A 26,936-nucleotide genomic window follows, 5' to 3' on the forward strand; every position below is an offset into this window, starting at 1 on the left:
AGGCACAACCAGTCTGCACGCAACACCTGAATCTCTGCACAAGGTACAACCAGTCTGCACGCAGCACCTCAATCTCTGCACAAGGTACAACCAGTCTGTACGCAGCACCTCAGTCTGCATGCAACACCTCAATCTCTGCACAAGGCACAACCAGTCTGCATGCAACATCAAATTCTCAGCACAGGGCACAACCAGTCTGCATGCAACTTCTCAATCTATGCACAAGGAACACCCAGTCTGCATGCAACACCCCAGTCTGCACGCAACATCAAATTCTCAGTACAGGGCACAACCAGTCTGCATGCAACATATCCATATCTGCACAAGGCACAACCAGTCTGCATGCTAACACTCCAGTCTGCACCCAGCACCTCGATCTCTGCACAAGGCACAACCAGTCTGTATGCAGCACCTCAATCTATGCACAAGGCACAACCAGTTTGCATGCAACACCTCAGTCTGCATGCAACTCCTCAATCTCTGCACAACCAGTCTGCATACAACACCCCAGTCTGAACACAACAACACATCAATCTCTGCACAAGGCACAACCAGTTTGCATCCGACACCCCAGTCTGTGCGCAACACCTCAATCTCTGCACAAGGCACAACCAGTCTGCACGCAACACCCCAATCTGCACGCAGCACCTCAATCTCTGCACAAGACACAACCAGTCTGCATGCAACACCTCAATCTCTGTACAAGGCACAACACCTCAATCTCTGCACAAGGCACAACCAGCCTGCGCGTAACACCTCAGTCTGCGCACATAACCTCAATCTCTGCACAAGGATACTAAGGCTCCGCCTCTTCTAGGCACCCTCATCTTGTAGCTCAGGTATTCTCACAGCCTGTGACATAAGCTGCACACTCACAGATCAGTCATACAGCTGTATAATGTGCCAGATACTGAAGCTCCGCCTCTTCTAGGCGCCCTCATCTTGTAGCTCAGGTATTCTCACAGCCTGTGACATAATCTGCACACTCACAGATCAGTAATACAGCTGTATAATGTGCCAGATACTGAAGCTCCTCCTCTTCTAGGCGCCCTCATCTTGTAGCTCAGGTATTCTCACAGCCTGTGACATAAGCTGCACACTCACAGATCAGTAATACAGCTGTATAATGTGCCAGATACTGAAGCTCCTCCTCTTCTAGGCGCCCTCATCTTGTAGCTCAGGTATTCTCACAGCCTGTGACATAAGATGCACACTCACAGATCAGTAATACAGCTGTATAATGTGCCAGATACTAAAGCTCGGCCTCTTCTAGGCGCCCTCATCTTGTAGCTCAGGTATTCTCACAGCCTGTGACATAAGATGCACACTCACAGATCAGTAATACAGCTGTATAATGTGCCAGATACTGAAGCTCCGCCTCTTCTAGGCACCACCATCTTGTAGCTCAGGTATTCTCACAGCCTGTGACATAAGCTGCACACTCACAGATCAGTAATACAGCTGTATAATGTGCCAGATACTGAGGCTCCGCCTCTTCTAGGCGCCCTCATCTTGTAGCTCAGGTATTCTCACAGCCTGTGACATAAGATGCACACTCACAGATCAGTAATACAGCTGTATAATGTGCCAGATACTGAAGCTCCGCCTCTTCTAGGCACCACCATCTTGTAGCTCAGGTATTCTCACAGCCTGTGACATAAGCTGCACACTCACAGATCAGTAATACAGCTGTATAATGTGCCAGATACTGAAGCTCCGCCTCTTCTAGGCACCACCATCTTGTAGCTCAGGTATTCTCACAGCCTGTGACATAAACTGCACACTAACAGATCAGTAATACAGCTGTATAATGTGCCAGATACTAAAGCTCGGCCTCTTCTAGGCGCCCTCATCTTGTAGCTCAGGTATTCTCACAGCCTGTGACATAAGCTGCACACTCACAGATCAGTAACACAGCTGTATAATGTGCCAGATACTAAAGCTCCGCCTCTTCTAGGCGCCCTCATCTTGTAGCGCAGGTATTCTCACAGCCTGTGACATAAGCTGCACACTCACAGATCAGTCATACAGCTGTATAATGTGCCAGATACTGAAGCTCCTCCTCTTCTAGGCGCCCTCATCTTGTAGCTCAGGTATTCTCACAGCCTGTGACATAAGCTGCACACTTACAGATCAGTAATACAGCTGTATAATGTGCCAGATACTGAAGCTCCGCCTCTTCTAGGCACCACCATCTTGTAGCTCAGGTATTCTCACAGCCTGTGACATAAGCTGCACACTCACAGATCAGTAAAACAGCTGTATAATGTGCCAGATACTGAAGCTCCGCCTCTTCTAGACGCCCTCATCTTGTAGCTCAGGTATTCTCACAGCCTGTGACATAAGCTGCACACTCACAGATCAGTAATACAGCTGTATAATGTGCCAGATACTGAAGCTCCGCCTCTTCTAGGCGCCTTCATCTTGTAGCTCAGGTTTTCTCACAGCCTGTGACATAAGATGCACACTCACAGATCAGTAATACAGCTGTATAATGTGCCAGATACTGAAGCTCCGCCTCTTCTAGGCGCCCTCATCTTGTAGCTCTGGTATTCTCACAGCCTGTGACATAAGCTGCACACTCACAGATCAGTAATACAGCTGTATAATGTGCCAGATACTAAAGCTTGGCCTCTTCTAGGCACCCTCATCTTGTAGCTCAGGTATTCTCACAGCCTGTGACATAAGCTGCACACTCACAGATCAGTAATACAGCTGTATAATGTGCCAGATACTGAAGCTCCTCCTCTTCTAGGCGCCCTCATCTTGTAGCTCAGGTATTCTCACAGCCTGTGACATAAGCTGCACACTCACAGATCAGTAATACAGCTGTATAATGTGCCAGATACTGAGGCTCCGCCTCTTCTAGGCGCCCTCATCTTGTAGCTCAGGTATTCTCACAGCCTGTGACATAAGCTGCACACTCACAGATCAGTAATACAGCTGTATAATGTGCCAGATACTGAGGCTCCGCCTCTTCTAGGCACCCTCATCTTGTAGCTCAGGTATTCTCACAGCCTGTGACATAAGCTGCACACTCACAGATCAGTAATACAGCTGTATAATGTGCAAGATACTGAAGCTCCTCCTCTTCTAGGCGCCCTCATCTTGTAGCTCAGGTTTTCTCACAGCCTGTGACATAAGCTGCACACTCACAGATCAGTAATACAGCTGTATAATGTACTTCATCAGGTTAGTGCGCAGGACAGATCGTGTGAGCTTTACATTTGTGCATTTTTTTTTACACAATTTTACAGTTACACAGAATATATTAAAAACAAAAGCATAAATGCAGCCACACCAAACAATGTACAGCTCCTACTCTGTATCATGCACCCTAACCTGAAGCACTTTATACAGCCTCATTCATATGTAAATGCAACTACTTCTGTCACAATACCTGTGATCCAAGATGGCAGCTTAAGTACAAAGAGGCGTAGTTTCAGTATCTGGCACCTTTAAACTATTAAAACAGGAGAACTGATTTGAAAAGAGCTGCAGGAACATAATTAAATGCCGTAACAGTGTTCCTTTAAGCAGCCTTACTGTCTATGTGCTGCACCTTAATATCTGCGCAAGGTAAAACCAGTTTGTACGCAGCACCTCAATCTCTGCACAAGGTACAACCAGTCTGCACGCAGCACCTCAATCTCTGCACAAGGTACAACCAGTCTGCACGCAGCACCTCAATCTCTGCACAAGGTACAACCAGTCTGCACGCAGCACCTCAATCTCTGCACAAGGTACAACCAGTCTGCACGCAACACCTCAAACTCTGCACAAGGCACAACCAGTCTGCACGCAACACCTCAATCTCTGCACAAGGCACAACCAGGCTGCATGCAACACCTCAATCTCTGCACAAGGCACAACCAGTCTGCACAAGGTACAACCAGTCTGCACGCAACATCTCAATCTCTGCACAAGGCTCAACCAGTCTGCACGCAACATCTCAATCTCTGCACAAGGTACAACCAGTCTGCACGCAGCACCTTAATCTCTGCACAAGGTACAACCAGTCTGCACGCAGCACCTCAATCTCTGCACAAGGTACAACCAGTCTGCACGCAGCACCTCAATCTCTGCACAAGGTACAACCAGTCTGCACGCAGCACCTCAGTCTCTGCACAAGGTACAACCAGTCTGCACGCAGCACCTCAATCTCTGCACAATGTACAACCAGTCTGCACGCAGCACCTCAATCTCTACACAAGGTACAACCAGTCTGCATGCAGCACCTCAATCTCTGCACAAGGTACAACCAGTCTGTACACAGCACCTCAGTCTGCATGCAACACCTCAATCTCTGCACAAGGCACAACCAGTCTGCATGCAACTTCTCAATCTATGCACAAGGCACACCCAGTCTGCATGCAACACCCCAGTCTGCACGCAACATCAAATTCTCAGCACAGGGCACAACCAGTCTGCATGCAACATCTCCATATCTGCACAAGGCACAACCAGTCTGCATGCTATCACTCCAGTCTGCACCCAGCACCACGATCTCTGCACAAGGCACAACCAGTCTGTATGCAGCACCTCAATCTCTGCACAAGGCACAACCAGTTTGCATGCAACACCTCAGTCTGCATGCAACACCTCAATCTCTGCACAACCAGTCTGCATGCAACACCCCAGTCTGCACACAACACATCAATCTCTGCACAAGGCACAACCAGTCTGCATCCTACACCCCAGTCTGTGCGCAACACCTCAATCTCTGTACAAGGCACAACCAGCCTGCGCACAACACCTCAATCTCTGCACAAGGCACAACCAGCCTGCGCGCAACACCTCAGTCTGCGCACAAAACCTCAATCTCTGCACAAGGCACAACCAGTCTGCATGCAACATCTCAATCTCTGCACAAGGCACAACCAATCTGCATGCAACACCCCAGTCTGCACGCAGCACCTCAATCTCTGCACAAGTTAAACCAGTCTGCACGCAGCACCTCAATCTCTGCACAAGGTACAACCAGTCTGCATGCAGCACCTCAATCTCTGCACAAGGTACAACCAGTCTGCACGCAGCACCTCAATCTCTGCACAAGGTACAACCAGTCTGCACGCAGCACCTCAATCTCTGCACAATGTACAACCAGTCTGCACGCAGCACCTCAATCTCTGCACAATGTACAACCAGTCTGCATGCAACACCTCAATCTCTGCACAAGGCACAACCAGTCTGCATGCAACTTCTCAATCTATGCACAAGGCACACCCAGTCTGCATGCAACACCCCAGTCTGCACGCAACATCAAATTCTCAGCACAGGGCACAACCAGTCTGTATGCAGCACCTCAATCTCTGCACAAGGCACAACCAGTTTGCACGCAACACCTCAGTCTTCATGCAACTCCTCAATCTCTGCACAACCAGTCTGCATGCAACACCTCAATTTCTGCACAAGGCACAACCAGTCTGCATGCAACACCCCAATCTGCACGCAGCACCTCAATCTCTGCACAAGACACAACCAGTCTGCATGCAACATCCCAGTCTGCACAAGGCACAACCAGCCTGGGCGCAACACCTCAGTCTGCGCACAAAACCTCAATCTATGTACAAGGCACAACCAGCCTGCGCACAACACCTCAATCTCTGCACAAGGCACAACCAGCCTGCGCGCAACACCTCAGTCTGCGCACAACACCTCAATCTCTGCACAAAGCACAACCAGTCTGCACGCAACATCTCAATCTCTGCACAAGGCACAACCAATCTGCATGCAACACCCCAGTCTGCACGCAACACCTCAATCTCCGCACTAGGCACAACCAGTCTGCATGCAACATCTCAATCTCTTCACAAGGCACAATCAGTCTGCACGCAGCACCTCAGTCTGCGCACAACACCTCAATGTCTGCACAAGGCACAACCAGTCTGCACTCAGCACCTCAGTCTGCGCACAACACCTCAATGTCTGCACAAGGCACAACCAGTCTGCACGCAACATCTTAATCTCTGCATAAGGCACAACCAGTCTGCACGCAACACCTCAATCTCTGCACAAGGCACAACCAGTCTGCACGCCAGTCTGCCAGATACTGAAGCTCCGCCTCTTCTTGGCTCCCTCATCTTGTAGCTCAGGTATTCTCACAGCCTGTGGCATAAGCTGCACACTAACAGATCAGTAATACAGCTGTATAATGTACTTTATCAGGTTAGTGCGCAGGACAGATCGTGTGAGCTTTACATTTGTGCATTTTTTTTTTACACAATTGCACAGTTACACAGAATATATTAAAAACAAAAGCATAAATGCAGCCACACCAAACAATGTACAGCTCCTACTCTGTATCATGCACCCTAACCTGAAGCACTTTATACAGCCTTATTCATATGTAAATGCAACTACTTCTGTCACAATATGTCACAATACCTGTGATCCAAGATGGCAGCTTCAGTACAAAGAGGCGTAGTTTCAGTATCTGGCACCTTTAAACTATTAAAACAGGAGAACTGATTTGAAAAGAGCTGCAGGAACATAATTAAATGCCGTAACAGTGTTCCTTTAAGCAGCCTTACTGTCTATGTGCTGCACCTCAATCTCTGCGCAAGGTACAACCAGTCTGCACGCAGCACCTCAATCTCTGCACAAGGTACAACCAGTCTGCACGCAGCACCTCAATCTCTGCGCAATGTACAACCAGTCTGTACGCAGCACCTCAATCTCTGCACAAGGTACAACCAGTCTGCACGCAGCACCTCAATCTCTGCGCAATGTACAACCAGTCTGCACGCAGCACCTCAATCTCTGCAAAAGGTACAACCAGTCTGCAGGCAGCACCTCAATCTCTGCACAAGGTACAACCAGTCTGCACGCAGCACCTCAATCTCTGCAAAAGGTACAACCAGTCTGCACGCAGCACCTCAATCTCTGCACAAGGTACAACCAGTCTGCACGCAGCACCTCAATCTCTGCACAAGGTACAACCAGTCTGCAGGCAGCACCTCAATCTCTGCACAAGGTACAACCAGTCTGCACGCAACATCTCAATCTCTGCGCAAGGTACAACCAGTCTGTATACAGCACCTCAATCTCTGCACAAGGCACAACCAGTCTGCATGCAACACCCCAGTCTGCACGCAACATCAAATTCTCAGCACAGGGCACAACCAGTCTGCATGCAACATCTCAATCTCTGCACAAGGCACACCCAGTCTGCATGCAACACCCCAGTCTGCACGCAACATCAAATTCTCAGCACAGGGCACAACCAGTCTGCAAGTAACATCTCAATCTCTGCACAAGGCACAACCAGTCTGCATGCTAACACTCCAGTCTGCACCCAGCACCTCGATCTCTGCACATGGCACAACCAGTCTGTATGCAGCACCTCAATCTCTGCACAAGGCACAACCAGTTTGCACGCAACACCTCAGTCTGCATGCAACTCCTCAATCTCTGCACAACCAGTCTGCATGCAACACCCCAGTCTGCACACAACACCTCAATCTCTGCACAAGGCACAACCAGTCTGCATGCAACACCCCAGTCTGTGCGCAACACCTCAATCTCTGCACAAGGCACAACCAGCCTGCGCGCAACACCTCAATCTGCGCACAACACCTCAATCTCTGCACAAGGCACATCCAGTCTGCATGCAACACCTCAATCTCTGCACAAGGCACAACCAGCCTGCGTGCAACACCTCAGTCTGCGCACAAAACCTCAATCTCTGCACAAGGCACAACCAGTCTGCACGCAACACCTCAATCTCTGCACAAGGCACAGCCAGTCTGCATGCAACATCTCAATCTCTGCACAATGCACAACCAGTCTGCATGCAACATCCATCTCAATCTCTGCACAATGCACAACCAATCTGCATGCAACACCCCAGTCTACACGCAACACCTCAATCTCCGCACAAGGCACAACCAGTCTGCATGCAACATCTCAATCTCTTCACAAGGCACAATCAGTCTGCACACAGCACCTCAGTCTGTGCACAACACCTCAATGTCTGCACAAGGCACAACCAGTCTGCACGCAGCACCTCAATATCTGCACAAGGCACAACCAGTCTGCATGCAACACCTCAATATCTGCACAAGGCACAACCAGTCTGCATGCAACACCTCAATCTCTGCACAAGGCACAACCAGTCTGCACGCAACACCTCAATCTCTGCACAAGGTACAACCAGTCTGCACCAACACCTCAATCTGTGCACAAGGTACAACCAGTCTGCATGTAACACCTCAATCTGTGCACAAGGCACAACCAGTCTGCACGCCAGTCTGCCAGATACTGAAGCTCCCCCTCTTGGCGCCCTCATCTTGTAACTCAGGTATTCTCACAGTCTGTGGCATATGCTGCACACTCACAGATCAGTAATACAGATGTATAATGTACTTCATCAGGTTAGTGCGCAGGACAGATCGTGTGAGCTTTACATTTGTGCATTTTTTATACAATTTTACAGTTACACAGAATATATTAAAAACAAAAGCATAAATGCAGCCACACCAAACAATGTACAGCTCCTACTCTGTATCATGCACCCTAACCTGAAGCACTTTATACAGCCTTATTCATATAAATGCAACTACTTCTGTCACAATATGTCACAATACCTGTGATCCAAGATGGCAGCTTCAGTACAAAGAGGCGTAGTTTCAGTATCTGGCACCTTTAAACTATTAAAACAGGAGAACTGATTTGAAAAGAGCTGCAGGAACATAATTAAATGCCGTAACAGTGTTCCTTTAAGTAGCCTTACTGTCTATGTGCTGCACCTCAATCTCTGCGCAAGGTACAACCAGTCTGTACGCAGCACCTCAATCTCTGCGCAATGTACAACCAGTCTGTACGCAGCACCTCAATCTCTGCACAATGTACAACCAGTCTGCACGCAGCACCTCAATCTCTGCACAAGGTACAACCAGTCTGTATGCAGCACCTCAATCTCTGCACAAGGTACAACCAGTCTGCACGCAACATCTCAGTCTGCATGCAACACCTCAATCTCTGCACACGGCACAACCAGCCTGTGCGCAACACCTCAGTCTGCGCACAACACCTCAATCTCTGCACAAGGCACAACCAGTCTGCAGGCAACATCTCAATCTCTGCACAAGGCACAACCAGTCTGCAGGCAACATCTCAATCTCTGCACAAGGCACAACCAGTCTGCAGGCAACATCTCAATCTCTGCACAAGGCACAACCAGTCTGCAGGCAACATCTCAATCTCTGCACAAGGCACAACCAGTCTGCAGGCAACATCTCAATCTCTGCACAAGGCACAACCAGTCTGCAGGCAACATCTCAATCTCTGCACAAGGCACAACCAGTCTGCAGGCAACATCTCAATCTCTGCACAAGGCACAACCAGTCTGCAGGCAACATCTCAATCTCTGCACAAGGCACAACCAGTCTGCAGGCAACATCTCAATCTCTGCACAAGGCACAACCAGTCTGCAGGCAACATCTCAATCTCTGCACAAGGCACAACCAGTCTGCAGGCAACATCTCAATCTCTGCACAAGGCACAACCAGTCTGCAGGCAACATCTCAATCTCTGCACAAGGCACAACCAGTCTGCAGGCAACATCTCAATCTCTGCACAAGGCACAACCAGTCTGCACGCAACATCTTAATCTCTGCACAAGGTACAACCAGTCTGCACGCAACACCTCAATCTCTGCACAAGGCACAACCAGTCTGCACGCAACGTCTCAATCTATGCACAGGGCACAAAGTCTGCATGCAACACCCCAGTCTGCGCGCAACATCTCAATCTCTGCACAAGGCACAACCAGTCTGCATGCAACACCTCAATCTCTACACAAGGCACAACCAGTCTGCATGCAACATCTCAATCTCTGCACAACCAGTCTGCATGCAAAATCTCAATCTCTGCACAAGGCACAACCAGTCCGCACGCAACATCTCAATCTCTGCACAAGGCACAACCAGTCTGCACGCAACACCTCAATCTCTGCACAAGGAACAACCAGTCTGCATGCAACACCCCAGTCTGCGCACAACACCTCAATTTCTGCACAAGGTACAACCAGTCTGCATGCAACACCCCAGTCTGTGCACAACACATCAATCTCTGCACAAGGCACAACCAGTCTGCACACAACACCTCAATCTCTGCACAAGCAGTCTGCATGCAACACCTCAATCTCTGCACAAGGCAAAACCAGTCTGCCTGCAACACCTCAGTCTGCGCACAACACCTCAATCTCTGCACAAGGCACAACCAGTCTGCACACAACATCTCAATCTCTGCACAAGGCACAGCAGGTCTGCACGCAACATCTCAATCTCTGCACAAGGCACAACCAGTCTGCACGCAACATCTAAATCTCAAGCCATGGCGTCCTGGTTTAAATTCTCTACTTCCCGATGCTGGCCACAACCAGCCACACCTAAATGTATGGGCTGGCACCTAGATTTTGAACATATGAGTCAAGTAATATAGGGAAAAATGACATGTGACCTGAGGGTTGCAAACATTCTGGCGAGTCCTATTAAACCACTTTAGTGACATCAACACCAAAACACATACCACTGTACCATCTTCACATACACACGGCATCTTTTACTTATAAGCATTAGTAGACATGAGGGTCACGCATGTTCCCACCCTTAGCCAGCATAACCCCAATTCTCACCATGTGTGTAGATGTTGCCAAGCTCATTGTGTAGGTAGAAGAGGCTCCGCAGGCATTCTGCTCCACTTGTCACAGGACGGTATCCAGTCAATACAAACTTGTTAAACTGTAGGTGTGGGGGGCAGCTAGCCCAGTCCAGCAGTCGAGGGCCACTCAGAAATGACATGGGTCCGCGGACCCCTAGTAACAGGCCCATCCCGAGACACAGTTTCAGAGTCTTAACCCAAATACAGGCCAAGGCCAGCGGCACTGAGCTGACAAATAAAGTGCCCAACTCTAGTCTCTTTTTTTTGTTATGTTACTTTGATTTTTCATTATAAATAATTATTGAAGAATAAATATAGCAAGAAAAAAATAGCATCATTCCACTGTGGAAATTGAAGTTGTTAATCTGTTAGTCCACTGTACCCTATCCCACTTGTAAAAAGGATAACAGTGCTATATCATCTTCTTTTGTGGCACAGATGGGGTCTTAGTTTATATTCCTACGCTGGGTAATAAAACTTTTTATCCAGACAGTGGTGCTGTCAGCATTTGTAACAAATGTACAATAGTGGTTTCTTAAAAACAGCAATAAAAACAAATTAAATTTTTTGATCCACTGAACAGGAGGAAACAATTACAAATCTTTGTAAACGGATCTGTCCCTTGAAGGTTATCCTCTGACCAGAGTTGAGGACACAGCTGTGATACATCCTCACCTGGTGGCCCTTGGTGACTATTTGGAGATTATTCCAGTCTGTGGTAAGAGTGGGCAGGCTTAAAAAGCTTAGTGTGGCAACCAACAGAGGTAACGCACAGAACAACTTCTAAACAAAGACAATTTCTACCACAAACTTATGTCATATGTTTTAGTAATGTGAGACATTTTATGGCCAACTATAACAAGATAAAGAACTGAATGAATCTTAAAAATGTCACTGGATGCCTGTAATACTGTCTCTTTAAGTTATCAATGTTCCTTGTAAAGATTACAATAATATTGAGTTTTCAACTGCTGTACACACACTCTTTTGGAATAAAAGGCAAAATGGGGGTCTTAGAGACTCTAACGAATCTGGTACATACTGATAAGCATTGCTTGATTTTTTTTTTTTTAATTGATGGGACAATGCCTGGTTGGCTTGTACACATCTCTAGAAAATAAGATTTTTGAGATGAGTTTTAGTCATTGTGATTGCGTCCTGCGGTCACACACACAAAAAAAAAAAAAAGAGAGAGAGATATAATTTACTGCAAACCCATTTAATTTGTTCATAAAGCCTTTTCTCCTTGTTGCTGGTATGTATTCATAAAACATGAAGCTTTTACTATTCCAGAGAGTTTTCACATGTCAAAGTCTGGTATCTGTTGCTAGAGGAGCTAATTTTTCCCACTCCAATTAGAAAGATTACCCTCTAGGTTACAAAAAAAAAAAAGATAAATGATCTAATCTCTCTGTAATAAATACACTTTGGTTAAATAAATAAATAAATAAATAAATAAATATATATATATATATATATATATATATATATATATATATATATCCTGTATCAATAAAATAAGTATATATTTTTAAACAGGGGTATCAATGAATACACTTCTGGTAAAATGTTGCTTTGTAACAGCTGCCTTTTTTTTCTTCAAACCTCAGTGCTGAGCAGACATCTTGAGTAACAGTTTATCCAATAAAGATAATTCTAGCAGTGGAACATCAACTTTGCAACTGCACCAATAAATATCACTAGTCACAAAAACTCTTCTCTCAAAAAGGATGCGTTTCCAGTAACTGAGGGCTTTTGTAATTTTTGAGCATTTATTCAGTGGGATGGTATCAAGTAAATAACACTGTTCAACAGAGAACATCTAACAACTTTTTTTATTATTATTATTCCTCCCAGTGAATGGTTTATTTTGTTACTATATATGATCTTTGTGACAGAAAACTAGGACTGGACTTTGTCACAGGACACTAATCATTTAATTCTATATCTTTCTAAAAAAAAAAAAAAAAAAAAAAAGAAGGATTAAGTTTCTGAAATTGCTGCAAAGTACCTTTAACAGATAAAGCATATCCATTGACAAGAGTCACACTTGTGGCACATAAGCGGCTGCTTTGTAAGTTTGCTAGATGTGACAATCTCATGCAACCATTAGTGAATGAGATCTTAAATCACTGACTGTCTCGCAGCTAAAGGATATGTCTTGTAACAATGTCACACAGTGGAAAAAAATTGTAGTCTTATTGCTTCTAGCTCATGCCTCTGTGGGTGTCTCTTTTCTTCGGATATGGAAGTATCTGAAATGATGCATCAGTTGCTCGGTTACTGCTCTATGCTTTGGCTCAATGGAACAGATTAACATTGCCTTGTGATAATATGGTCAATGATTAAAGTCACTAGCTCCTCTAGAATGTCACATAGCAGCGATCTCTGCTGTCTTTCAGCAGTGAAATGATTTACCTTCTAGAAGATGCCAATCTGACAATATTTCAGATTTTTAATTAATGCTTGGGGTCTTTAGTCTCCAGGAACAGTAATCTTTTAGGCTTCTATCACCCTGTGCCAGGGCTCGCTAGTCTCTCAAGCTTTGGTCACCCTGTGCCAGGGCTCGCTGGTCTCTCAAGCTTTGGTCACCCTGTGCCAGGGCTCGCTGGTCTCTCAAGCTTTGGTCACCCTGTGCCAGGGCTCGCTGGTCTCTCAAGCTTTGGTCACCCTGTGCCAGGGCTCGCTGGTCTCTCAAGCTTCTGTCACCTTGTACCAGGACTCGCTGGTCTCTCAAGCTTCTGTCACCATGTGCCAGGGCTCGCTGGTCTCTCAAGCTTCTGTCCCCCTGTGCCAGGGCTCGCTGGTCTCTCAAGCTTCTGTCCCCCTGTACCAGGGCTCGCTGGTCTCTCAAGCTTTGGTCACCCTATGCCAGGGCTCACTGGTCTCTCAAGCTTCGGTCACCCTGTGCCAGGGCTCGCTGGTCTCTCAAGCTTCTGTCCCCTTGTGCCAGGGCTCGCTGGTCTCGCAAGCTTTGGTCACCCTGTGCCAGGGCTCGCTGGTCTCTCAAGCTTCAGTCACCCTGTGCCAGGGCTCGCTGGTCTCTCAAGCTTCTGTCACCCTGTGCCAGGGCTCGCTGGTCTCTCAAGCTTCTGTCACCCTGTGCCAGGGCTCGTTGGTCTCTCAAGCTTCTGTCACCCTGTCCCTGGGCTCGCTGGTCTCTCAAGCTTCTGCCACCTTGTGCCAGGGCTCGCTGGTCTCTCAAGCTTCTGTCACCATGTGCCAGGGCTCGCTGGTCTCTCAAGCTTCTGTCACCCTGTCCCTGGGCTCGCTGGTCTCTCAAGCTTCTGCCACCTTGTGCCAGGGCTCACTGGTCTCTCAAGCTTCTGTCACCCTGTGCCTCAGCTCTCTAGTATCTCAGAAGATGGCAGTACTGTATTGCAGCATTTTGTTTCCAGTCATCCCTCATGTGGCACCAGCAAAACAAATCACATCGGTCTCCTTATGTGCCATAATCTCTCCCGGCCTCCTGTCATCTGTCCCACATCTCACCCTCCCCTTCCCCCGGCATCCCCTCCCCACCACCTCCGGTGCCTTCTAAAGCCAGCTCTGGACCTCTGTAGCCGGGGGGTGGGTGAAGTAAACTGCCGGCCACACGACCAGCTCCGCCCCATGAACTACTCCTACCTTCACGCCCCACCTTCCTTACTACAGGAATCCGGCCTTCCTCCAGTCCTGAGGTAACCACAATACTGCGGTCTTCCCGCCCAACGCGTCATAGACGCCCCGCCCCCTGGATACCCAAACGCCCTCCTACCCAATGCTCGCACCCGTACACGAGAAGTCCCCGCCCAGCGCCGAATACTAGCCCCACCCCCTCGATACCCAACGGCCCTCCTACCCAATGCTCAAACCCGTACACTAGATTGTCCCCGCCCAGCGCCTAATACTAGCCCCACCCCTCGATACCCAACGGCCCTCCTACCCAATGCTCAAACCCGTACACTAGAATGTCCCCGCCCACAACCGCGCAAATCCAATGTACACACAGTGCGCGCTCCCTCACGCAGCCTCAGTCTCCTGCTCATGCTCACAGCCTCATATACTATACACAATGCGCGCTCCCTCAAAGACTGTACACACACTCACACAGTGCTCTACCTCACTCACAAACACACACAGAGTCACACACTACACACAGTGCTCTCCCTCACACACACACTATACACAGTGCTCTCACTCACACACACACTATACACAGTGCTCTCCCTCACACACACTATACACAGTGCTCTCCCTCACACACACACTATACACAGTGCTCTCCCTCACACACACACTATACACAGTGCTCTCCCTCACACACACTATACACAGTGCTCTCCCTCACACACACTATACACAGTGCTCTCCCTCACACACACACTATACACAGTGCTCTCCCTCACACACACACTATACACAGTGCTCTCCCCTCACACACTATACACAGTGCTCTCACTCACACACACTATACACAGTGCTCTACCTCACACACACACACACTATACACAGTGCTCTCACTCACACACACACACTATACACAGTGCTCTCCCTCACACACACTATACACAGTGCTCTCCCTCACACACACTATACACAGTGCTCTCCCTCACACACACTATACACAGTGCTCTCCCTCACACACACACTATACACAGTGCTCTCCCTCACACACACACACACTATACACAGTGCTCTCACTCACACACACTATACACAGTGCTCTCCCTCACACACACACACTATACACAGTGCTCTCCCTCACACACACTATACACAGTGCTCTCCCTCACACACACACTATACACAGTGCTCTACCTCACACACACACTATACACAGTGCTCTCCCTCACACACACACACACTATACACAGTGCTCTCCCTCACACACACTATACACAGTGCTCTCCCTCACACACACTATACACAGTGCTCTCCCTCACACACACACACACACTATACACAGTGCTCTCCCTCACACACACTATACACAGTACTCTACCTCACACACACTATACACAGTGCTCTACCTCACACACACACACTATACACAGTACTCTACCTCACACACACACTATACACAGTGCTCTCCCTCACACACACACACACTATACACAGTGCTCTACCTCACACACACACACTATACACAGTACTCTACCTCACACACACACTATACACAGTGCTCTCCCTCACACACACACACACTATACACAGTGCTCTCCCTCACACACACTATACACAGTGCTCTACCTCACTCTCACACACACTATACACAGTGCTCTCCCTCACACACACACTATACACAGTGCTCTACCTCACACACACTATACACAGTGCTCTCCCTCACACACACACTATACACAGTGCTCTACCTCACTCTCACACACACTATACACAGTGCTCTCCCTCACACACACTATACACAGTGCTCTACCTCACTCTCACACACACTATACACAGTGCTCTCCCTCACACACACTATACACAGTACTCTACCTCACACACACACTATACACAGTGCTCTCCCTCACACACACTATACACAGTGCTCTCCCTCACACACACTATACACAGTGCTCTCCCTCACACACACTATACACAGTGCTCTCCCTCACACACACACATACTATACACAGTGCTCTCACACACACACTATACACAGTGCTCTCACACACACACACTATACACAGTACTCTACCTCACACACACACTATACACAGTGCTCTCCCTCACACACACACTATACACAGTGCTCTACCTCACACACACTATACACAGTGCTCTCCCTCACACACACACACACACAGTGCTCTACCTCACACACACTATACACAGTGCTCTCCCTCACACACACACTATACACAGTGCTCTACCTCACACACACACTATACACAGTGCTCTCCCTCACACACACACACACAGTGCTCTACCTCACACACACACACTATACACAGTGCTCTCCCTCACACACACTATACACAGTGCTCTCCCTCACACACACTATACACAGTGCTCTCCCTCACACACACACACTATACACAGTGCTCTCCCTCACACACACACACACTATACACAGTACTCTCCCTCACACACACACTATACACAGTGCTCTACCTCACACACACTATACACAGTGCTCTCCCTCACACACACACACACAGTGCTCTACCTCACACACACACTATACACAGTGCTCTCCCTCACACACACTATACACAGTGCTCTCCCTCACACACACTATACACAGTGCTCTCCCTCACACACACACACTATACACAGTACTCTCGCTCACACACACACACACACTATACACAGTGCTCTCCCTCACACACACACACTATACACAGTGCTCTACCTCACTCTCACACACACACTATACACAGTGCTCTACCTCACTCTCACACACACTATACACAGTGCTCTCCCTCACACACACACACTATACACAGTGCTCTCCCTCACACACACACACTATACACAGTGCTCTACCTCACTCTCACACACACACTATACACAGTACTCTCCCTCACTCACACACACACTATACACAGTGCTCTCCCTCACACACACACACTATACACAGTGCTCTCCCTCACACACACTATACACAGTGCTCTCCCTCACACACACTATACACAGTGCTCTCCCTCACACACACTATACACAGTGCTCTCCCTCACACACACTATACACAGTGCTCTCCCTCACACACACACACACACTATACACAGTGCTCTCCCTCACACACACACTATACACAGTGCTCTCCCTCACACACACTATACACAGTGCTCTCCCTCACACACACTATACACAGTGCTCTCCCTCACACACACTATACACAGTGCTCTCCCTCACACACACACTACACACAGTGCTCTCCCCTCACACACACACTATACACAGTGCTCTCCCTCACACACACTATACACAGTGCTCTCCCTCACACACACTATACACAGTGCTCTACCTCACACACACACACACTATACACAGTGCTCTCCCTCACACACACACTATACACAGTGCTCTCCCTCACACACACACTATACACAGTGCTCTCCCTCACACACACTATACACAGTGCTCTCCCTCACTCACACACACACACACACACACACTATACACAGTGCTCTACCTCACACACACACTATACACAGTGCTCTACCTCACACACACACTATACACAGTGCTCTACCTCACACACACACACACTATACACAGTGCTCTCCCTCACACACACACACTATACACAGTGCTCTCCCTCACACACACACACTATACACAGTGCTCTACCTCACACACACACACACTATACACAGTGCTCTACCTCACACACACTATACACAGTGCTCTACCTCACACACACACACACTATACACAGTGCTCTACCTCACACACACACTATACACAGTGCTCTCCCTCACACACACACTATACACAGTGCTCTCCCTCACACACACTATACACAGTGCTCTCCCTCACACACACACACTATACACAGTGCTCTCCCTCACACACACACACACTATACACAGTGCTCTCCCTCACACACACACACTATACACAGTGCTCTCCCTCACACACACACACTATACACAGTGCTCTACCTCACACACACACTATACACAGTGCTCTCCCTCACACACACACTATACACAGTGCTCTCCCTCACTCACACACTATACACAGTGCTCTCCCTCACTCACACACTATACACAGTGCTCTCCCTCACACACACACACTATACACAGTGCTCTACCTCACACACACACTATACACAGTGCTCTCCCTCACACACACACACTATACACAGTGCTCTACCTCACACACACACACTCACACAGTGCTCTACCTCACTCACAAACACACACAGAGTCACACTATACACAGTGCTCTCCCTCACACACACACTATACACAGTGCTCTCCCTCACACACACACTATACACAGTGCTCTCCCTCACTCACACACTATACACAGTGCTCTCCCTCACACACACACTATACACAGTGCTCTCCCTCACACACACACTATACACAGTGCTCTCCCTCACACACACACACTATACACAGTGCTCTCACACACACACTATACACACAGTGCTCTCCCTCACACACACACTATACACAGTGCTCTCCCTCACACACACACTATACACAGTGCTCTACCTCACTCACACACACACTATACACAGTGCTCTCCCTCACTCACACACTATACACAGTGCTCTCACACACACACACTATACACACAGTGCTCTCCCTCACACACACACTATACACACAGTGCTCTCCCTCACACACACACACTATACACAGTGCTCTCCCTCACACACACACACACTATACACACAGTGCTCTCCCTCACACACACACTATACACACAGTGCTCTCACACACACTATACACAGTGCTCTCCCTCACACACACACACTATACACACAGTGCTCTCCCTCACACACACACTATACACACAGTGCTCTCCCTCACTCTCACACACACTATACACAGTGCTCTCCCTCACACACACACTATACACAGTGCTCTCCCTCACACACACACTATACACAGTGCTCTCCCTCACACACACACTATACACAGTGCTCTCCCTCACACACACACTATACACACAGTGCTCTCCCTCACACACACACTATACACAGTGCTCTCCCTCACACACACACACTATACACACAGTGCTCTCCCTCACACACACACTATACACACAGTGCTCTCCCTCACACACACACTATACACACAGTGCTCTCCCTCACACACACACTATACACAGTGCTCTCCCTCACACACACACTATACACACAGTGCTCTCCCTCACACACACACTATACACAGTGCTCTCCCTCACACACTATACACAGTGCTCTCACTCTCACACACACTATACACAGTGCTCTCCCTCACACACACACTATACACAGTGCTCTCCCTCACACACACACTATACACAGTGCTCTCCCTCACCACACTATACACAGTGCTCTCACTCTCACACACACTATACACAGTGCTCTCCCTCACACACACACACACTATACACAGTGCTCTCCCTCACACACACACACTATACACAGTACTCTCCCTCACACACACACTATACACAGTACTCTCCCTCACACACACACACTATACACAGTGCTCTCCCTCACACACACTATACACAGTGCTCTCCCTCACACACACACACTATACACAGTACTCTCCCTCACACACACTATACACAGTGCTCTCCCTCACACACACACTATACACAGTGCTCTCCCTCACACACACTATACACAGTGCTCTCCCTCACACACACACTATACACAGTGCTCTCCCTCACACACACACTATACACAGTGCTCTCCCTCACACACACACTATACACAGTGCTCTCCCTCACACACACACTATACACAGTGCTCTCCCTCACACACACTATACACAGTGCTCTCCCTCACACACACACACTATACACAGTACTCTCCCTCACACACACACTATACACAGTGCTCTCCCTCACACACACACACTATACACAGTACTCTCCCTCACACACACACTATACACAGTGCTCTCCCTCACACACACACACACTATACACAGTGCTCTCACTCACACACACTATACACAGTGCTCTACCTCACACACACACACTATACACAGTGCTCTCCCTCACACACACTATACACAGTGCTCTCCCTCACACACACACTATACACAGTGCTCTACCTCACACACACACTATACACAGTGCTCTCCCTCACACACACACACTATACACAGTGCTCTCCCTCACACACACTATACACAGTGCTCTCCCTCACACAACACTATACACAGTGCTCTCCCTCACACACACACACACACACACACTATACACAGTGCTCTCCCTCACACACACTATACACAGTACTCTACCTCACACACACTATACACAGTGCTCTACCTCACACACACACACTATACACAGTACTCTACCTCACACACACACTATACACAGTGCTCTCCCTCACACACACACACACTATACACAGTGCTCTACCTCACACACACACACTATACACAGTACTCTACCTCACACACACACTATACACAGTGCTCTCCCTCACACACACACACACTATACACAGTGCTCTCCCTCACACACACTATACACAGTGCTCTCCCTCACTCTCACACACACTATACACAGTGCTCTCCCTCACACACACACTATACACAGTGCTCTACCTCACACACACTATACACAGTGCTCTCCCTCACACACACACTATACACAGTGCTCTACCTCACTCTCACACACACTATACACAGTGCTCTCCCTCACACACACTATACACAGTGCTCTACCTCACTCTCACACACACTATACACAGTGCTCTCCCTCACACACACACACACTATACTCAGTACTCTACCTCACACACACACTATACACAGTGCTCTCCCTCACACACACTATACACAGTGCTCTCCCTCACACACACTATACACAGTGCTCTCCCTCACACACACTATAAACAGTGCTCTCCCTCACACACACACACACTATACACAGTGCTCTCACACACACACTATACACAGTGCTACTCACACACACACACTATACACAGTGCTCTCCCTCACACACACACTATACACAGTGCTCTACCTCACTCACACACACACTATACACAGTGCTCTACCTCACACACACTATACACAGTGCTCTCCCTCACACACACACACACACAGTGCTCTACCTCACACACACTATACACAGTGCTCTCCCTCACACACACACTATACACAGTGCTCTACCTCACACACACACTATACACAGTGCTCTCCCTCACACACACACACACAGTGCTCTACCTCACACACACACACTATACACAGTGCTCTCCCTCACACACACTATACACAGTGCTCTCCCTCACACACACTATACACAGTGCTCTCCCTCACACACACACACTATACACAGTGCTCTCCCTCACACACACACACACTATACACAGTACTCTCCCTCACACACACACTATACACAGTGCTCTACCTCACACACACTATACACAGTGCTCTCCCTCACACACACACACACAGTGCTCTACCTCACACACACACTATACACAGTGCTCTCCCTCACACACACTATACACAGTGCTCTCCCTCACACACACTATACACAGTGCTCTCCCTCACACACACACACTATACACAGTACTCTCGCTCACACACACACACACTCTATACACAGTGCTCTCCCTCACACACACACACTATACACAGTGCTCTTACCTCAACTCTCACACACACACTTTACACAGTGCTCTCCACCTCACTGCTCAACACACACTATACACAGTGCTCTCCCTCACACACACACACTATACACAGTGCTCTCCTCACTCTCACACACACACTCTACACAGTACTCTCCCTCACTCACACACACACTATACAGTGCTCTCCCTCTCACACACACACTATACACAGTGCTCTCCCTCACACACACTATACACAGTGCTCTACCTCACACACACACTATACACAGTGCTCTCCCTCACACACACTATACACAGTGCTCTCCCTCACACACACTATACACAGTGCTCTCCCACACACACACACACTATACACAGTGCTCTCCCTCACACACACACTATACACAGTGCTCTCACACACAGTGCTCTCACACACACTATACACAGTGCTCTCCCTCACACACACTATACACAGTGCTCTCCCTCACACACACTATACACAGTGCTCTCACACACACACTACACACAGTGCTCTCCCTCACACAACACTATACACAGTGCTCTCCCTCACACACACACTATACACCAGTGCTCTCCCTCACACACACTATACACAGTGGCTCTACCTCACACACAACACACACTATACACAGTGCTCTCCCTCACACACACACTATACACAGTGCTCTCCCTCACACACCACACTATACACAGTGCACTCTCCTCACACACACTATACACAGTGCTCTCCCTCCACTCTCACACAACACACACACACACTATACACAGTGCTCTACCTCACACACACACTATACACAGTGCTCTACCTCACTCACACACACTATACACAGTGCTCTACCTCACACACACACAAACTATACACAGTGCTCTCCCTCACACACACACACTATACACAGTGCTCTCCCTCACACACACACACTATACACAGTGCTCTACCTCACACACACACACACTATACACAGTGCTCTCCCTCACACACACTATACACAGTGCTCTCCCTCACACACACACATACTATACACAGTGCTCTCACACACACACTATACACAGTGCTCTCACACACACACACTATACACAGTGCTCTCCTCACACACACACTATACACAGTGCTCTCCTCAACACACACATATACACAGTGCTCTACCTCACAACACACACTATACACAGTGACTCTCCCTCACACACACACACAAACAGTGCTCTACCTACACACACACTATACACAGTGCCTCTCCCTCAAACACACACTATTCCACAGGTGCTCTACCTCACACACACACTTTACACAGTGCTCTCCCCTCACTCACACACACACAGTGCTCTACCTCACACACACACACACTATACACAGTGCTCTCCCTCACACACACTATACACAGTGCTCTCCCTCACACACACTATACACAGTGCTCTCCCTCACACACACACACTATACACAGTGCTCTCCCTCACACACACACACACTATACACAGTACTCTCCCTCACACACACACTATACACAGTGCTCTACCTCACACACACTATACACAGTGCTCTCCCTCACACACACACACACAGTGCTCTACCTCACACACACACTATACACAGTGCTCTCCCTCACACACACTATACACAGTGCTCTCCCTCACACACACTATACACAGTGCTCTCCCTCACACACACACACTATACACAGTACTCTCGCTCACACACACACACACACTATACACAGTGCTCTCCCTCACACACACACACTATACACAGTGCTCTACCTCACTCTCACACACACACTATACACAGTGCTCTACCTCACTCTCACACACACTATACACAGTGCTCTCCCTCACACACACACACTATACACAGTGCTCTCCCTCACACACACACACTATACACAGTGCTCTACCTCACTCTCACACACACACTATACACAGTACTCTCCCTCACTCACACACACACTATACACAGTGCTCTCCCTCACACACACACACTATACACAGTGCTCTCCCTCACACACACTATACACAGTGCTCTCCCTCACACACACTATACACAGTGCTCTCCCTCACACACACTATACACAGTGCTCTCCCTCACACACACTATACACAGTGCTCTCCCTCACACACACACACACACTATACACAGTGCTCTCCCTCACACACACACTATACACAGTGCTCTCCCTCACACACACTATACACAGTGCTCTCCCTCACACACACTATACACAGTGCTCTCCCTCACACACACTATACACAGTGCTCTCCCTCACACACACACTACACACAGTGCTCTCCCTCACACACACACTATACACAGTGCTCTCCCTCACACACACTATACACAGTGCTCTCCCTCACACACACTATACACAGTGCTCTACCTCACACACACACACACTATACACAGTGCTCTCCCTCACACACACACTATACACAGTGCTCTCCCTCACACACACACTATACACAGTGCTCTCCCCTCACACAACACTATACACAGTGCTCTCCACCCTCACACTCACACACACACCAACCCCAAACAATACTATACACAGTGCTCTACCTCACACACACCACTATACTACAGTGCTCTACCTCACACTACTCACTATATCTCAGTGCTCTATACCTCACTCACACACACTATACACAGTGCTCTCCTTCACACACACACACTATACACAGTTGCTCTCTCCTCACACACACACCACTATACACAAGTGCTCTACCCCTCCACACACACACACACCTATACACAGTTGCTCTACCTCTCACTACACCACACTATAACTCAGTGCCTACAACCTCACTCTCACACACACTATACACAGTTGCTTCCTACCTCACACACTACCACTATAACACAAGTGCTCTCCGACTCACTCACTATCTATACACAGTGCTCTCCCTCACACACACACTATACACAGTTGCTCTCCCCTCACACAGCACACTAATACACAGTGCTCTCCCTCACACACACACACACTATACACAGTGCTCTCCCTCACACACACACACTATACACAGTGCTCTCCCTCACACACACACACTATACACAGTGCTCTACCTCACACACACACTATACACAGTGCTCTCCCTCACACACACACTATACACAGTGCTCTCCCTCACTCACACACTATACACAGTGCTCTCCCTCACTCACACACTATACACAGTGCTCTCCCTCACACACACACACTATACACAGTGCTCTACCTCACACACACACTATACACAGTGCTCTCCCTCACACACACACACTATACACAGTGCTCTACCTCACACACACACACTCACACAGTGCTCTACCTCACTCACAAACACACACAGAGTCACACTATACACAGTGCTCTCCCTCACACACACACTATACACAGTGCTCTCCCTCACACACACACTATACACAGTGCTCTCCCTCACTCACACACTATACACAGTGCTCTCCCTCACACACACACTATACACAGTGCTCTCCCTCACACACACACTATACACAGTGCTCTCCCTCACACACACACACTATACACAGTGCTCTCACACACACACTATACACACAGTGCTCTCCCTCACACACACACTATACACAGTGCTCTACCTCACTCTCACACACACACTATACACAGTGCTCTCCCTCACTCACACACTATACACAGTGCTCTCACACACACACTATACACAGTGCTCTCCCTCACACACACACTATACACACAGTGCTCTCCCTCACACACACACTATACACACAGTGCTCTCCCTCACACACACACACACTATACACACAGTGCTCTCCCTCACACACACACTATACACACAGTGCTCTCCCTCACACACACACTATACACAGTGCTCTCCCTCACACACACACACACTATACACACAGTGCTCTCCCTCACACACACACTATACACACAGTGCTCTCCCTCACACACACACTATACACAGTGCTCTCCCTCACACACACACACACTATACACACAGTGCTCTCCCTCACACACACACTATACACACAGTGCTCTCCCTCACACACACACTATACACAGTGCTCTCCCTCACACACACACTATACACAGTGCTCTCCCTCACACACACACTATACACAGTGCTCTCCCTCACACACACACTATACACAGTGCTCTCCCTCACACACACACTATACACAGTGCTCTCCCTCACACACACACTATACACACAGTGCTCTCCCTCACACACACACTATACACAGTGCTCTCCCTCACACACACACACACTATACACACAGTGCTCTCCCTCACACACACTATACACACAGTGCTCTCCCTCACACACACACTATACACACAGTGCTCTCCCTCACACACACACTATACACAGTGCTCTCCCTCACACACACACTATACACACAGTGCTCTCCCTCACACACACACTATACACAGTGCTCTCCCTCACACACTATACACAGTGCTCTCACTCTCACACACACTATACACAGTGCTCTCCCTCACACACACACTATACACAGTGCTCTCCCTCACACACACACTATACACAGTGCTCTCCCTCACACACTATACACAGTGCTCTCACTCTCACACACACTATACACAGTGCTCTTCCTCACACACACACACACTATACACAGTGCTCTCCCTCACACACACACACTATACACAGTACTCTCCCTCACACACACACTATACACAGTACTCTCCCTCACACACACACACTATACACAGTGCTCTCCCTCACACACACTATACACAGTGCTCTCCCTCACACACACACACTATACACAGTACTCTCCCTCACACACACTATACACAGTGCTCTCCCTCACACACACACTATACACAGTGCTCTCCCTCACACACACACTATACACAGTGCTCTCCCTCACACACACACTATACACAGTGCTCTCCCTCACACACACACTATACACAGTGCTCTCCCTCACACACACACTATACACAGTGCTCTCCCTCACACACACTATACACAGTGCTCTCCCCTCACACACACTCAACTTACACAGTACTCTCCCTCACACACA

At 48.4% G+C, this 26,936-nt stretch overlaps 1 protein-coding gene across 1 annotated transcript in view; it reads right to left on the bottom strand.

Moving 5' to 3' along the window:
* PAQR4 (progestin and adipoQ receptor family member 4) overlaps positions 1-12,081 on the bottom strand; it is a 157,045-nt gene extending 144,964 nt beyond the window's left edge. Inside the window, exon 1 of the mRNA XM_053694812.1 lies at positions 10,640-12,081. Within this exon, the coding sequence (XP_053550787.1) occupies positions 10,640-10,835 (196 nt within the window). The 5' untranslated portion in view covers positions 10,836-12,081. The remainder of the gene's footprint in view (positions 1-10,639) is intronic.
* Positions 12,082-26,936: the final 14,855 nt, after the last annotated feature.

The sequence above is a fragment of the Bombina bombina genome, chromosome 11 (assembly GCF_027579735.1).
Source record: "Bombina bombina isolate aBomBom1 chromosome 11, aBomBom1.pri, whole genome shotgun sequence".
Lineage (NCBI taxonomy): Eukaryota > Metazoa > Chordata > Amphibia > Anura > Bombinatoridae > Bombina > Bombina bombina.